This window comes from Lemur catta, chromosome 1, assembly GCF_020740605.2.
Source record: "Lemur catta isolate mLemCat1 chromosome 1, mLemCat1.pri, whole genome shotgun sequence".
Taxonomy (NCBI): Eukaryota; Metazoa; Chordata; class Mammalia; order Primates; family Lemuridae; genus Lemur; species Lemur catta.
The window spans coordinates 37,626,476-37,642,328 of NC_059128.1; the positions used below are offsets into that span (position 1 = coordinate 37,626,476).

At 40.3% G+C, this 15,853-nt stretch overlaps 1 protein-coding gene across 1 annotated transcript in view; it reads right to left on the reverse strand.

Moving 5' to 3' along the window:
* DAAM1 (dishevelled associated activator of morphogenesis 1) overlaps positions 1–15,853 on the reverse strand; it is a 163,338-nt gene that overhangs the window by 24,415 nt on the left and 123,070 nt on the right. Inside the window, exons 13-16 of the mRNA XM_045566390.1 lie at positions 14,466–14,653; positions 13,483–13,782; positions 13,069–13,176; positions 4,969–5,075 (exon numbers count right to left, since the gene is read on the reverse strand). Coding sequence (XP_045422346.1) covers positions 4,969–5,075; positions 13,069–13,176; positions 13,483–13,782; positions 14,466–14,653 — 703 coding nt within the window. The remainder of the gene's footprint in view (positions 1–4,968; positions 5,076–13,068; positions 13,177–13,482; positions 13,783–14,465; positions 14,654–15,853) is intronic.

The following is a 15,853-nucleotide window of genomic DNA, read 5'->3' on the forward strand; positions in this document are numbered from 1 at the left end:
TGAAAATCAGAGTGAGAACAACACTTGAAGTATCAGATTTGCATTTCATTAGCTCCCCATATGGACTGCAGAACTTCTTGCTTTTGAAATTGTATATATTTATGCTTCTCAATCCCCAGAGGCTGTCTGGACTAAACACTAGCTCTAATTCACAACAATTTTGGTTTCTCTTAATGTGGCCCACAAAGAGACTTGAGACTTTAATGGATAGTACTTAAGAAAATCTACCTGTCAACGTAAAGCCATGCACGTGGCCTGCTGGATCAGACAAAGAAACCCTACCTTGGGGGAAAGAGGAGACGGTACCCGCCCTCGGGGACAGTTCTATAGGTTGCAGAGTTCTTAGTATCATCTGTCATCCACAGAATGAGTCTCTAATCTCTGTAATTTAAGGACTCTACCAATTCTAGCCTTTTAATTGCTTTTAAAGCTTGGCAGTGTTCTGGTGTGCTGGAGGGTGGCAACTTTTGAGACATCCACTCCAACTTTCTTTACAAGGCAGGAAGCAAACCAGCCATCTTAAAACAGTATTTAACTCTACCTTGCTCTACTCAAATATTTCAACAATTTGCCAAGAGAATTGGAACATCCAGATGTAATTAAAATAAGTTAGGGATGGATGGCTAGATCAGCCTTAGCTCTGCTTCAGTGGATTTAAGCCAAATCCCCCCACTTTAAAGTAGCTTTTTGTGGTTTACTACACCCAGGCTGCCATGTTAAGTGAGCATCTGGAAAAAAAGAATGGTAGAACACTTCATAAAACTGTGTCTTAGGTGGGTTCATTTTGCAATATAAATCTGTTTCCAAGTTTCTTTTTCTCTTCTTTTTTTGGAGGGAAGAGGTCTGTTTTAGGAAATAAAGCAGTGAATTTTAAATTGCTACATCATCCAAATACATGTGTAGAAAAGTTGCTTACTCTGCTGAGGGCTTAAGGAAGGAATTCTCATTCTAAGGTACATCATGTCCATTCCATACTCTTCTGAAGTTTGTGACAGGCACAGTCCCTGGTGCCCTGGAGCTCCCCATTCAAACTCACACCTTCCAGGCCTCACGCTGTAAACACCCCACTCACTCAGGCATGAGGTGAGCTGCATCTCCCGCATTGCCTCTTTCCAACTGCCTGGTTGGCTCCAGACAAAGCTGTGGCAGGTGCCCCCGACCAAAGGGCCCCCTAACATTTGAAGAATGTGAGGGAGAGCTTTAAGGCATAACCAGTACTGTGGACACAAGTGCTCACTATAATACAGCCCATGGAATACACCATAGGCTTTCATCATGGTGGACTACTTTCATCATGGTGTAATGATGACATTGCTGGTAAATAAATCCCTCGTCAGCAAGATAAGTAATAGAGAGGTTTGCCAACCTTTGGGAATGAAACAAGCAGAAAAGAAGAAAGACAGTAAGTATGGAAAGGAAGGAAATCCTGATGTCATCTTTGAAACATTCCTATTCGTTGTCCCCAAGCAAAAAATCAGTCTTCAAGTACTACCAAAGGTTTCTTCATCTCTTTCAAAGCGGTCTCTCATTGGGTCTCACCTGGACAATAGAAAGACACTCCTATCTGATGGCTAGTCCAGCTTTCTACCCCTTCCAATCTGTCCTGCAAACCCCTGAGAGACCAAACTCAAAACCTTGTTTAAAAAAGCCACACACTGTTCTCCTCCTTAACAAATTGTCCAGATTCCTGATCCCATGGATACATAAACAGGCCTTAACTGAACAGCTAGCACATGCAGCAGGCACCCTGCCAGGGGCTTTACACATACGGAGGACGAATTCTTACAAGCCCACTGCAAGACTACTACTTTCATGATCTCCATTTTATAGATGAGGAGGTTATGACTTGACCCTGGGCTGCCCTTATAAAGGCACAACCAATACAATATAACTAGTATGAGTGAATGTCAGGCTCTTCTGCCTGGCTTCATTCAACCTAATCAGTAATTCCCTGCTGTGATCACAGGGCTCTCGTTATCAGCTATGCTTAGACTCCTCTTGTGTCCTCGCTGCTGCTGCTGCTGCTACTGCTGCTGTATCCTTGAAACTAACTTCCCCAAGCCCTCTGTCCATGTAATCCACGTGGCAGCTTCTTGCACTTTGAGGCCCACTTCCTCTGGTAAACCCTGATGGTACCCCTCTCTCACATGGCTGAGCTCCCTGTATCCCTCCAGCCAGACCAGTGTAAGCCCTGAATTGTTCACAAGTCTTCTCACGTGTGCCATTTTTCTTCTCCAATAGCCATGGGCTTTCAATACCAGCAACACCATCTTAAGTTTTGTTATTTTATTTTACTTTACTTTACTTTACTTTACTTTACTTTATTTTATTTTATTTTATTTTATTTTATTTTATTTTATTTTTTGAGATGAGGTCTTGCAACGTTGCCCAGGCTGGTCTTGAACTCCTGGGCTCAAGCAATCCTCCTGCCTCAGCCTCTCAAAGTGCTAGGATTATAGGATTGTGTCACCATGCCTAGCTATTAAGTTTTAGTATGTCCTGTGGCACCCAGCCCAGTGCCAGGCAAATTAATTTTCCAAAGTGGTGACTGTCTTAAGAAAAAAGTATCAAACACACTTTCATATATCTCTCCCCTCCTTTAAGCCCCTAGCTCCTTTTGTGCGTAGTAATGAATTGCCAGTAAAAAAGGGAGAATGAAAGGTAAACTGCTAAGTGGTTAAAAAACTGAATAAAATACAAATTGAAATTAAATCTGCTTAATTTGTTGCACTTTTACCACAACCCATTTAAAATGTCAGTCTGCATATTCCTGAAGAAAGAGTAAAACTTATCACTGAGCAGAAAAGGATGTGGTACTGAATCCTCTGTGGAAGAGGTTTTAGAACCTGATCAATAAGGCCAAATACCAAAAGGTCAACTGGGACTCAAAATCACTTTGTTACACACAACACACTTTTTCTTTGTGCTCACTGTATAATAACAGTTATTCATTAAATTGGATTTTAATAGATAATCTAACAGGTATGAGGCGAGTTCTTAAAATTATCTTCTAAAGAGAGTTTAGACACATTAAAGTTCTAAGTCTCCTTAGGCTCTGACACTTTTGAGGGAACAGGGAATTACATCCCACAAATATGTAATAATTCAATAATGGGATGGGAAATTTGCCAGAAAGAGTTGTAACGTTATCTACAACTAGTGTAATTACCCCGGTTGGCATTTAGTACTAAACAATCTGTCTATGAGGAACTAGGTCACGGTTTTTACTCAACAAGCATTTCAACACTACAGAAATTCAGAACGATAGCTACCTTTGTCAAGGTGTTTTATTTAAAGTGTTCATCTGGACTGCACAAATAGAAAATATAGGGAGAAAATCTATGATTTAAAGAAAATCCACAACTTTCCTCAAATCTTCATTTAATTTTGGTATTAAGAATATTATTTGTAAAAAGGTAACAAAACACATAGTATACACTGTACAGCAGTCCCCCCCCCTTGTCCAGGGGATACATTCCAAGACCCCCAGTGGATGCTTGAAACTGTGGATAGTACTGACCCCTATTTATACAGTACTGTGTTTTTTCCTATACATATTATACATACCTGTGACAAAGTTTAATTTATAAATTAGGCACAGTGAGAGATCAACAACAATAGTAAAAAAAAATAGAGCAATTGTAACAATATACTGTAATAAAAGTTACATGAACATACGGTCTCTCTCTCTCTCTCTCTCTCTCTCAAAATATCTTATTGTACTATACCACAGGTAACTGAAACCTTGGAAAGCAAAACCACAGATAATGGGGACTACTGTAGAAGAAAAATAAGTAGACCTTGAAATTATTTTCAATGGTATCTTCCTAAGGCAGATAGATATTTTATCTAACCTGAGCATGGTTCATGGAGCAAAAGTCAGAATAAATACAGGGTTTGGCCATTTACATAGCTTTCAGCCAGAGGCAGAAATGAAATGCTAACAGGATGGTTCACATTACCTTACCAGTTGCATTAAAATTCAGGGATTTCACCAAGGTTCAATTTCTCTTTCACTAATAGAAACATTTGCTCCCTAAAGTAATATATATCTGGCTAAAAATCAGATTCTACAGTGAAAATGAAGCAGCAGCTCTGTGTTAAAAGAAATTCGTTCTAAGACCAACTAAATAATAAGGACTACTACTCTTCCTCTTCACTCTCCCTGAAAGAGAAGTCACCGTATACCGGCTCCAATGCAGATGTGACATTCCTTCCAGAATGCAACTTATCTTTAAAGCCCCAACATTCAAGATTCTTTACATCTTCATTCACCTCATAAGCATTAGGTGTCTTTGCCTAATGTGAAAAAACCTTTTAGAAAAAAGAAGAAACTAGATACAGAAAAGATTTAAAATGCTTAGAATGACCTGACAATACTCCCTGAAGCTGCAATCAGATTCCAGGCTCCCAAATTTCCTTTTTCCTTTTCAAGTTCCAAGGCTGGCATGGTTCACTAATTATGAGAAAGATTTCTGAACAGGGCTAAACTGAATAAATTAGCATTTCACTGAGGTTTGAGATTTACAAGTCCTTTTAGCCATAAAAATGCTCAGAAAGATCATGAAATCATATAATCTTGAAATATAAAAAGGTGACATTAGAAAGCAAAGTGAAACAAAGTTTTCATCTTGGTCCTGATTCTGTGACAATGCTACTCAACAACCAGCATAGCTCAAAGGCCAAGAAGTGTAAATAAAAGTCAAGTTCACTTTATAGGCCTTCTGGGAAGAAGAGATCGACTTAGGATGTTCTGTCTGTGGAAATTAAACTCTAAAAGTATGCATCAAGCTCTGATATATTCCACTAGGAAAAGTCAGCACCAAGAGTTCTCATTTTACCAGAAGGGAATCCAAAGAACTGTGCCTCAGCAGGGTACAATTAAAACAAAATTACAAACATGTGGTTTTGAGCCACATACTAGAAACGCTGGTCCTACTAGAAATGTTTATTCAACATGAACAATACCTCGAGAGAAGGATGTTGCAATTCTGAGCTCTCCGACCATCAATCACCGAAAGCTCTTTGACTTTAAGTTTGGAACTCAGTGTGTCATCAATGGCATCTGCTTCTTTCTGTAAAGAGCACAAGAGACATCCATCAAAGTCCAGCAGTGACATTCAGACTTCATACATACACTTTTCCTTTACATTCTCTGTTCACACACACACATATACACACACTCTACACATACACACACACAGGCAAAGCTGAGATGGGGAGGTGGGGAGTGCAGGGAGGTGGTGGAACTGAAACAAAGGCTACAATCTAGTTGGCAATGGGAAACAGTAAGAAAAGCTGACCACCCACGTTTGAAAAAGCATTATTTGAAAGAACAAAGTGCTTCTAAGTTGAAGATACTAAGCGTGCATAATTATCAGTGAGTGGTGCCCTCCTTTTGTCCCCCAAATTCCTATGGATTGTAGAGAGAACTGTCACTATGAATCAAGCTCAGCTGAGGCTTGCCATTGCAGGTCTAGCCATTTGCAGGGCTCATTCACCCTAGAACCATTTGCATCCCGAGCACTCAAAAAAGCTAAACAATAAAAGCTCCCAAACATCTTCGTGTGCAATAGGAAGCTCCCAAGTCCAGATGGTACCTTTCATTACCCTGGAGCCTGAGGGACAGTGGGGAGGGGGCACTCCAAGGCATTAGTTTGTTTATCTGAATTAACAATAAAACACTATTTGCATATTCTGTTGCTACACAGACATCCATCAGCATTGATGGCCAGTTATAATTTATGCTGAGACAGCCATTAAACAATTATATATAAAATACTGCTTAAGTAAGCTGGGCATCAGAGGAATTAATAATAAAAAGTTCAAGTTGAAAACACAGACTAATCTGATAAACAGCAAGTTTGATTTTATTAGCAGTCAAGATCAATTAAAAAGTATATTATGGCATTTTAAAAATGTGAGGAAACCAAAGAGCTCTGAAACTGTGTAACAGTTTAGGAGAAAAAGGCAATATCAGATTTATAATATGAGGCACCATGTGATCAAATGTCACCTGTCTCTTGCTGTGCTGAAATTGCAGGCAAACTTCTACACACTCAGTTAAGAGTTGAAATCCAATGTGGAATTACCTAGGCATTGCATTATACTATCTAAAAAAATAAAACAAAACAAAAAAACTGGATAACCAAGAAATTTCAAGCTTACAGTGAGCCAAGGAGTTATATTAAGCAAGGTTTAGGTAGCAGCTCACTTACCTGCTTGGAGTTATTGCTCACAAAGAAATCCTACAGCCATGGCAGAGGCATGGAAAAGGCAAATTAGATACATGCAGTTCAGAAATCACAGCAACAAATGAGGGCAAGTCAGAGCAGTCAAGGAAATCGGTGATGCAGGGTAAGAGATGACTTATGCCCCTAAGATCATCAGCAAGAGTTGATAAAGATGGGAAGGTCGGGCGGAAGATACAAGAGCACAGTACGAAGCATTCAGTGTTGAGGAAGATGACATTTGCGGTACACAGTTTTCAATGGTGGCAAATCATATTCAGAAAAGCATAGGGCTTAAAACACCCCAGGAAGACTCAAGTTGGGAAAGGAACAAATCTTCTTTGAGATGACCACTGGCTCCATTTACTCAATGTGATGATTTTTACTTGAAGTAGAATATCAATTAATTCCATCAACCTGAAGAAACTATTTCCATTGTTATGTACTAAAAGAAAAGTATGTCATTTTGGTAGAAATAATTTCCTGTCTTTTTGTGTCATAAGTAAGGATTAAGAACAAGCTGAACAACCCCAGTCAGTAATATTAACCTTTAGTGACCCTGTAGGGTCCAAACAATGCCTATAGGTGCTATAGGTAGGTAGGAGGAAAAAAACCAGAATGTGCAATTAAGAGACAACCAAAAGTTCACGTGTGTGGTCACTGGTGGCCCTGTCCCAACTGCCTCAGGGCAGTTCAAGCATACAAGCTCAACGGCCTCTTCTGGAAACAGTCTTTAGGTAAGTCTTGGAATGGCAAAGGCAAAGAGGAAGAGGTAATTGACACATTATGAGAAAGTTACAGCTTTGGTTGGATATTTTTACAATGCTGGAATGAATAAAATTTCAGTGTGCAAACACACTCCAGCTTTTGGGCCAACAGCTTGCACAACCTGCATTTGCTCGGCAGATTCCTCAAGGTCTCATTGGTCTCAGCAGCACTGCCAAGGTCAATTTCACACAGATAGGCTGTTTCACATAATTCTTCTAGTGGGAAACAGAATTTGCTCTGCCCATACAAGGAGAGATTGCTTTTCTAGAATGGCATTTAAAAAATAAATTGATAACTATAAGAAAACTTTCTGTCCCTCTGATATCCTAGTTTTCTTTTGTCCCTACAATAACTATCAATTTTTCTACTCCAAAGCTCCTTAGGACTCTTCCTGTAAAACAGTTTCCTTTCAAGGGCAGAAAAGACCACAGTGAAATGAAGTCCATGAGGTCATCTTAACCTATTTTTTTTCTCTTAAACAGAAAGTTGCTGGATAATTTAGATCCTGCTCTCACTGTCTGGCCTTCAAAGATGAAACTTTTATGAAGTTCTCTGGCAACTCATTCTACATTTTAAGTTCCCACTGTCAGGAAATTAAGACTTCTGACCTCTAGTGTAGAGAGCTATGGATTCAGGCAATGGCCATTTCCTGACTGTGTGGCTTGGGGCTCAGTCTCCATCTGAGAGACTGAGTAAAGTGGGTTAACAATTGGATAATTATTGTGAGGATTAAATGTGACAATGAATGTAAAGCATTTTGCCAGTACCTGACACATATTCATCAGCTCCATCTTTGGAAGCTACAATAATACAATTTTATCTTTCAAGCCGATGCTGAAGTCCACTATCCCCCTTTTGCTCCACTCTCAGCTGAGCTAGAGAACAGGTGGGCAAGCGCTCCCACTTGTAACCAGCAGAAGCAGTAAGTGTAACAGTTAATAGCTAAGTAATGTATCTTATCTTTCCAGAGGCGGGATGAAGACTGCCAAGCAAGAGTTTGGTTGATTGTTACCCTAAAGATTCCACTTCTTTAAAGGTCTTTTCATCGACACATTATAAATAAAATCTCAAAGCTTATGAGTTTCATTGCATGGGGCATGTTAGAAATAACGATTCTTCCAGGCCTATTTCAAAGTTAGTTAACATTCTTTTTGAAACCTTAAATTAATTTACTCAAAAACAGGAGGGAAATAACAAAAGATACTTCTAATTGGATTGGGTCAAATACTATAGAATCATCTATACGTGCCTCCACCTAACAGGAGGTCTGATTTTTCCAGACGATTTTTGGTATAGGGCTTGTGGCTTGAAATAGAAAGTTGGGACTTGCATTTTCAGGAAGCAGTGCTGATACATTGCTACAGATAGGGTGCCACAATGAAACAATGACTCAACACTTCATAGATAACGATAACCCTTATGTGAATGGTTCTTAATCTTTGTGAGGTTGACATATCTTACATATCTGTAAATCTGATAAAAGGTAGGGATTTCTCTCCAGAAAAATCTATATACTGTATTTATATAAAACCCTGTATTTGACTAACTCTTACCATGGAACCTAGTTATAGAACCTACACTTTAGTCCTAAGAAAACCACTATTTGCAATTCTCTCTTCTGCCTTCATGTGCTGTGGTTAAGGACCAAAATTATTCAAATAAATATCCTAAATCATCTAATTTTCAATGGGGAAATTAGATGTACAGAATAATGAAAAATATAAAAAGAATAGAAAAAGAAAAGTCTTGGATCATTTATTAAAAATCAGGAGATATTACTGGATGTTCTAAATGGAATCCCCCAAATGTCTTATATATTACATATTAGCAAGGAAGTTGGACTCTGGGACAGAGAGGCTTTGAAAAATTACACAAAATGCTGATAACAGGATCTCAAAAGAAGGGCTGTCCTTAGGCAAAGCCCAGGAGGAAGGAAGAGATAGTGAGCTATTAATTTGTGGCTACAGAGATATGACTTCCTTCAGGTAAATGTAGTACCTTTAGTTCATTTCCCTTCTATTCAACTGCATGGATAGGGAGAAATGAATTTATAGCATCTCAGGATAAAAATTTCTCATAAAACCGAGATGAATATTATTTAATTGTATCTGAAATAGTACTACTATGCAATGTGCTAACTGTATCTGAAATAGTACTAGTATGCAATGTGCTACATTATGTATTAAAATAAATCTTTTGTGGCTGCCCTGGAATCATGTATAATGTAGTTTCAATGAGAAAAAGAGGTCCTGGGAGTCAAGGAATTGACTTTCAAATGAACTTTTGGAATGTGAGTAGGGGAATAAATGCATGCTATTAAATTCTATCTCATGTGGCACATAAGCTTACATAATCAGCTCTGCACACCTTTGATATTTGCACTGAAAAAAATTCTGAATAGGAGTGGCCTTGTTCTTAAAACTGGAGTTAAAAGAAAATCCTATACAAAATCTGACATTCATAACGAAAAAAAACTATGGAGTAAAAGCAAAGTAAAACTGAGGATTATGCTACTTTGTGAGATGCTAAATACACACTAAGCCATATTTGTATTATCTATAAAATAGGAATAACATGTAACTCATAGAGTTGGGGGTGAGCATTAAATAAAAAAAAGAAGCGTAAGAGCTCCTTGAGAACTAAATCTTAGAGTAGAAGAGATTGGAACTGTGTATATCATACTCAGCACCAGGAATGTAAAGAATACTTAACACTGATTATCACCTTTTAGTCCATTGTATGGTTATTTATAAATTTTTCTCCTCTCTGTGTTTATACCATAAGTTACCTTGTGGGCCTGTGCAAAAGTTTAATACATTTGCATCCTTTGGAGCACTTCATATACAAAGCAGACACTATAAATATCTGTTCTGATAGTAATGATACAATATTTCTCAAATCGACCATAGTTTATGTGTGTATAAGTGCACAGGTATATATGTATATGTATCTATATGTGTGTATGGAGTACGTATAATGCATTGTCAAGACTGAGGTGAAATGCATAGGTCTTTGAGGTTTACACTGATCATGAGATGACAGGCATCCTGTGTCCTTTATTCTGCCCTAATACATAACCCAATTAGAATGTCCACATCTTTGGATTTTCTTTCTCCCAACATTCAGTAAATTTGATAAAATGGCTCAAATTACCCTCATTTAGAAAATATACTATGGTATAAAAATTCTCAAGTTTTTGCACCAAAAGGAAGATACTTACTCAAGTTGAATGGGTATGTTGAAATTTTTCTCCATAAAGTGCTACTGAAAATATAGTCACAACTGATTCTACTTACTGTCTACTTAGTGTTAAGTACAACCGAAATGTTCTGGTCTCTCCTGACTGGAATGCCTACTGATTACTTAAACAGTGTTGGTTGCTAGGAGGCAATTACCCAATCGCTAGGCTTCCTGCAGTCTTGTCTCCCAGAGCTCTTGAGAACTGTCCACATATTTGTCCCAGAGCATTTTGGCAGCATCCTTCTGCACCTTCTGCCGAAAGCCAGTTAATTATGAGTCTTGTAAACTTAGGTCTTTCAACCACCTGCCTTTATAATAAATGCAACTCACATGCTTGGACTTGAATAGCATCATTTGGCGTAACTGATGCTTTCCCTTCCTTTAATTTACTTTTCTAGGCTCCCAAACCTTCATCTTAGGCAACCGGCATGAGCCAGCATTAGCAACTGAAACTGAAATGGGAAAGTAATGGGATGTGTACCCAGCTCAGAAGATTATTATCTGAATTGCTAGGGAACTTGCTAAGAATGTCCCATGACTCATGTCGAGGCCCAGGGGACACCATCCTGGGATAGCAGAGAGAAAAGGCAGGTTGCAGCCAATCAGGAATTAGTCTGGTCAGAGCACATGCCAAATGAGGACTCTAAACACACCCTTTGTTTGTCCATTGAAAGATAAGGTATCTAGTTTTCTATTGGACAATGCCATGTATTCTTTTCTTCATTTTCCTTTATTTGGTCTGTACAACACTGCACAAGTTTGACTTCTTACTTATGGGGTGGGGGCCCAGCTGAGGGCTCCTGTTTTAAGGGTTCATGTCACCATGGCAGGCAACCACCTCTATTTTTGTACTTTATTAAACTAGCATAAAAGGCACTGCAGGCAGGTGTGGTGATTCACGCCTGTAATTCCAGCACTTTGGGAGGCTGAGGTGGGAGGACTGCTTGAGCCAGGAGTTCAAGACCAGCCTGGGCAACATAGTGAGACGCTAGCTCTACAAAAACCAAAACCAAAAACAAAAACAAAAAGCCACAAAAAACAACCAACAAAACTAGCACACCCCCATAGTCCCAGCTACTTGGTAGGCTGAAGTAGGAAGAGTACTCGAGCCCAGGAGTTTGAGGTTGCAGTGAGCTATGATCATGCCACTGCACTCCAGCCTTGGGTGACAAGACAAAGCCTGTTTCCAAAAAAAAAAAAAAAAGTTTTGTAGAGAAACTTTCCCTCTCTTAGAGTGAAATATTCTGGTGAAATATTACCCTCTCCCCTCCCCATTTCAGACACATCAAAGACCATTTTGGAAAAAAAATTAGCTTTTGTTTCTCCCCACCCTCAGTCCACCTTCTCTTTTGGTGCTTAGCATTTCTTTTCTGAGACATTTTTTCTTTTTTTTTTTTCTTTTGAGACAGAGTCTCACTCTGTTGCCTGGGCTAGAGTGCTGTGGCGTCAGCCTAGCTCACAGCAACCTCAAACTCCTGGCTCAAGCAATCCTACTGCCTCAGCCTCCCAAGTAGCTGGGACTACAGGCATGCACCACCATGCCCGGCTAATTTTTCTGTACATATTTTTAGCTGTCCATATAATTTCTTTCTATTATTAAGTAGAGACAGGGTCTCGCTCTTGCTCAGGCTGGTTTCGAACTCCTGAGCTCAAACAATCTGCCCGCCTCGGCCTCCCAGAGGATTACAGGCGTGAGCCACTGCACCCGGCCCTGAGACATTTTTTCTTGGGAACCAAGCCAAGCGAGCCAACTAGGAAGTCTGCTGTTTGTTTGACAGATGCTCCACCCTGTACATGATTCATCCGGAAGGTAAGGGCCTCTCAGTAAAGCCCCCCAAAAGCCCCTGTAAGATGTTCAGTATTTGTGTGTTCCTGTTTAAGATGCACTCTGCTTCCTTCATCATTCCTGTTCTCTGGTCATCCTCAAGAATCCTTCTTCTCACACTCCTGGACTCAAGTTTTTTCTCTCCGGGGATCCTACTCTGACTGCTCTTTTTTCTGACACTCTCCATACCTGCCACCTTGCTGCGATCTCTTCTGGCCCAACCTTAAGAGACTCTATCAAGATGCCCTCTGGAGGAGCAAGAGGAACCAGGTAGATGTGACCAGGGCTCACATAGTGATGCTCACTATACAGACAGCCAGCAAGCACCAAGCACATGTTCTTGCTACAATTATGGTATAGCTTTGCTCACTCTTCAGTAGCTTCTATTTGTCTCATTGCCACTTCCACACTCGCTCAGCCTTCATAGCCCAATTCTGAGTCTGCTGTGTTTATGACATATAGTTAAAACTTTTCTCTAGGTTCTATGGAGCTGCCAAATTATAGTCATTTACCAACTCCCATACTTCTAAGTGTTCTATTTCAAAAAGCAGTCTGCTTCTGATAGTAACCATTTGATGTATATTTTTTAAGGATCACAGAAACCAAAATGGCTTTGTAAACAAACACTAAGAGGTGACAATATAAGTTATCTAACTCTTCTAATATTTTCTCCTGGTGACCCATTTTAACTACACACAAGTGATGATAACATACAGAACTCTTTATACCAACAGAAACAAGGTCTTGGACACATACCAGGGTACGAAGCTCCTTAACAAGGAGCTTACATACCTTCAACTGTTCACACACAACTGAAAGACAGCTGGACATACATGTGGACATGCACACCATGCTGCTTTGCAGGAATACACGGGGTAGACCAAACAGCTAGAACTAAGATGCTTATGAGATCACAGTCATGGTGATGGACCAGGGATCATGCACAACACATGATTTTTTTTTTTTTTTTTACTTTTTTGGCATCTAGAGGGCATACGCTGTTACCTGCTGTCTTTGGTAGGCAGAGAAAGTCCTTTCCAGGTCTTCAAGATCTAGAATTTTGAAGACTTTTGAATCATCAATTTCCGGCCACACTGTTCCTTCCAGTTTGTTCTAGAAAGACCAAGTTAATAAGTGCTATGGTTTATGTTATATATAAAAAGAACAGGCACTGCTATTCTTAAAAAGTACTACTATTCCAAGTTTTTCAGTCTACCAGATACCGAAAGTGAGCTGGTTTCAAACAATGTGTCATTTACTTCAGAAGCTTTATCATTTAAATATCAGAGCTAGTGAGAACCCTCAGTTCACACTAGAAAATGAAATCATTTAATAGCCAGGGCTGTTTTCCCTTTCAGTGACAGCACAATAAGCTGCTAATTCTATTCATTAGAGGGAAAATTGGAACAAATGGCTTACCTCTGGCAGCTTAGACCAGTTGAAGGATTTCAGGGCATTTGTGGGCTGAGGAATGTTTTTCTTCTTGAGTGCCAGACCCACTGGAGCACCAGGAGGTGGCATGAGTCCCCCTAAGGGAGGAGGCCCCGGGGGAGGAGGAGGGCCCCCTGGGGGCAGGGGAGGTGGAGGAGGAGGGAGCATTCCACCTGGGAGAGGTGGGGGCGGTGGGGGAGGAAGAAGAGACCCAGGCACAGAGGAAGGAAAGGGACCCCCTGGGGCTCCAGGCGAGGGTCCACCTGGGATTGAAGCACAGACGGCCCTCTGAAAAGATAAAAATAGGAAAAGAAAAGTTCAATGGCAGAAGTAAACTCATGGATGATTTTGAGAGTCTGAAACTTTGCCTAAAATGTCTATTATAGAGAAATTCACATTTCTGAGAACATAGGGTTATAAAGTAGCGGTCCCCAACCTTTTTGGCCCCAGGGACCGGTTTCATGGAAGACAATTTTTCCATGGTGAGGGTTGGGGACAGCAGAGCTCTGGGGCCTGGTCCCTAACAGGCCACGGACTGGTACTGGTCCATGGCCCAAGGGTTGGGGACTGCAGAGTTGAAGGACTCATAAGTCAAATGGACTTTTTAGGGCCTTTGTGGACTCTACTGGGTCACTGTTTGTATGCAACATTCAAGTGCTTCTCTGCATTTCTCTCATTTCTTGCACCATCCTATAGTTTGGTTTTCATGAAATCAGTTTTCATTTTAAGAAGCTAATGTGATTTCCTTTGCTCGTAGTGGAAGATTTGTGCAGTATTTAAAAACACACATCCCAAACCTCTGCTGCCTGACCTACACAATGGCAGAGGGAGCAAGTCTCCTAACTGTTGTGATCAATCCTGAGCTGTTTCAGATTTTATTCCCCCCAGTCAGAAGTTGTCTACTTAAGGGAGAGGGGCTCCAGGGTCAGGGAGGCCTTGGCAGCTGCCCACGAGCTGAGCGGAAGACCCACCCTGCTGAGCTCCTGGAGCTGTGCCGTGAGGTCCGCCACCTGCTGCTTGACTTGCTTGTGCTCTGTGGTCTCCTTTTCAAGTTTCTCTTTCATTTTATTTAAGGTCTGCATCATCTCTTCTTTCTCTTGGGTCTTGGCATCACACTCTCGCTCTTTCTTTTCCAATTTCTGTTGTAGCTCGTTGTGCTCTACACATGAAAACAATCGCACATGAAAACAGGAGGTTCTTCAAAGCCGAAGCATTTTCTCTAAAAAGAAAACTGAGGATGATGGCAGAGATTGTGAAGCTCTTTATTAGGTAAATATTATTCCTCTTCCCCATCAAAGGGAGCCACTGGAGGGCTAAACGATGCTTGTGCTTGGAGGGTGCTTCAGATGAACAACTTTATTAACTACATTTTGTAAAAGACTAAAGAAGAGACTCTACAGTCACTGTCCTACAAATGAAACAAAAGTTTGAGCAACTACTCGTGAGGGAGAATGGTGCCTGTTTGGCAGTTAATCTAGAATCTTGTCATTAAAATGGCCTTTCAACAACACTAGGGAAGATGAATATTAAAATGGCCTCTTTTCCACAAATCAGAAACGAGACCAAGAGCAGTCCAGGCTTCATGAGCTCGGGTTGCCAGCTTGTGTCCAACTAGTAGAAGAGCTGGAGGGAGGATCTCGCCTGTGAGGAAGAGCTGCTGCCAGACCAGGGTTTGTCCCAACACGAAGTCATCTCCCCTTCAGAAGGCTACTTGAAGTATTTTATGCTTCTGGCAAACAATTAGTAAGACTTGTGAGAGCAAATGTTATCATCTCAGTATTAAATATCTTAAGGGCAGTCATGTGGTTGAGCATGAGAATCACAGTAATATGGGGAGAAAAATATGAGCTCTCAGCTATGGTTTTACTGACTTCCCCAATCCTGCTATAAAGGCACAGGGTATTGCCAATGAATATAAGCTTGCTGACAGGCGTGATGAGCTTTGGACAAGAGAACTAAATGCAGTTTAGGCTGCAGATTTTTATTTCAATTATGTGGCCTCAATTCCTATTCTTTTTATATCAATAAATCCACTAGAGATATAATCCACTGGGGCAGAGCTACATAGAGCTGGTCTTTATTTCTAAATTTGATAACACATCTAAATTCTTGTTTTCTCCATCTCTCACCTTCCCTATCCTCAGTTCCCCTAAATCAGTTTGCAGAGAAGAGTTCAAGCCACTAACATCTTTGGATTTTACCAGCCTTGGAATTAAGATAAACATCAACCCACTTCTACCACTGTGTGGTTGCTTCCCTGACTTCTTCAGATACACATCTGAAAACAGCCTCACTGTATCCCATTTTTCTTCTTTTATCTCCATGTCTTCCTCTTTGCCAAATGCAAGACTAGAAACTT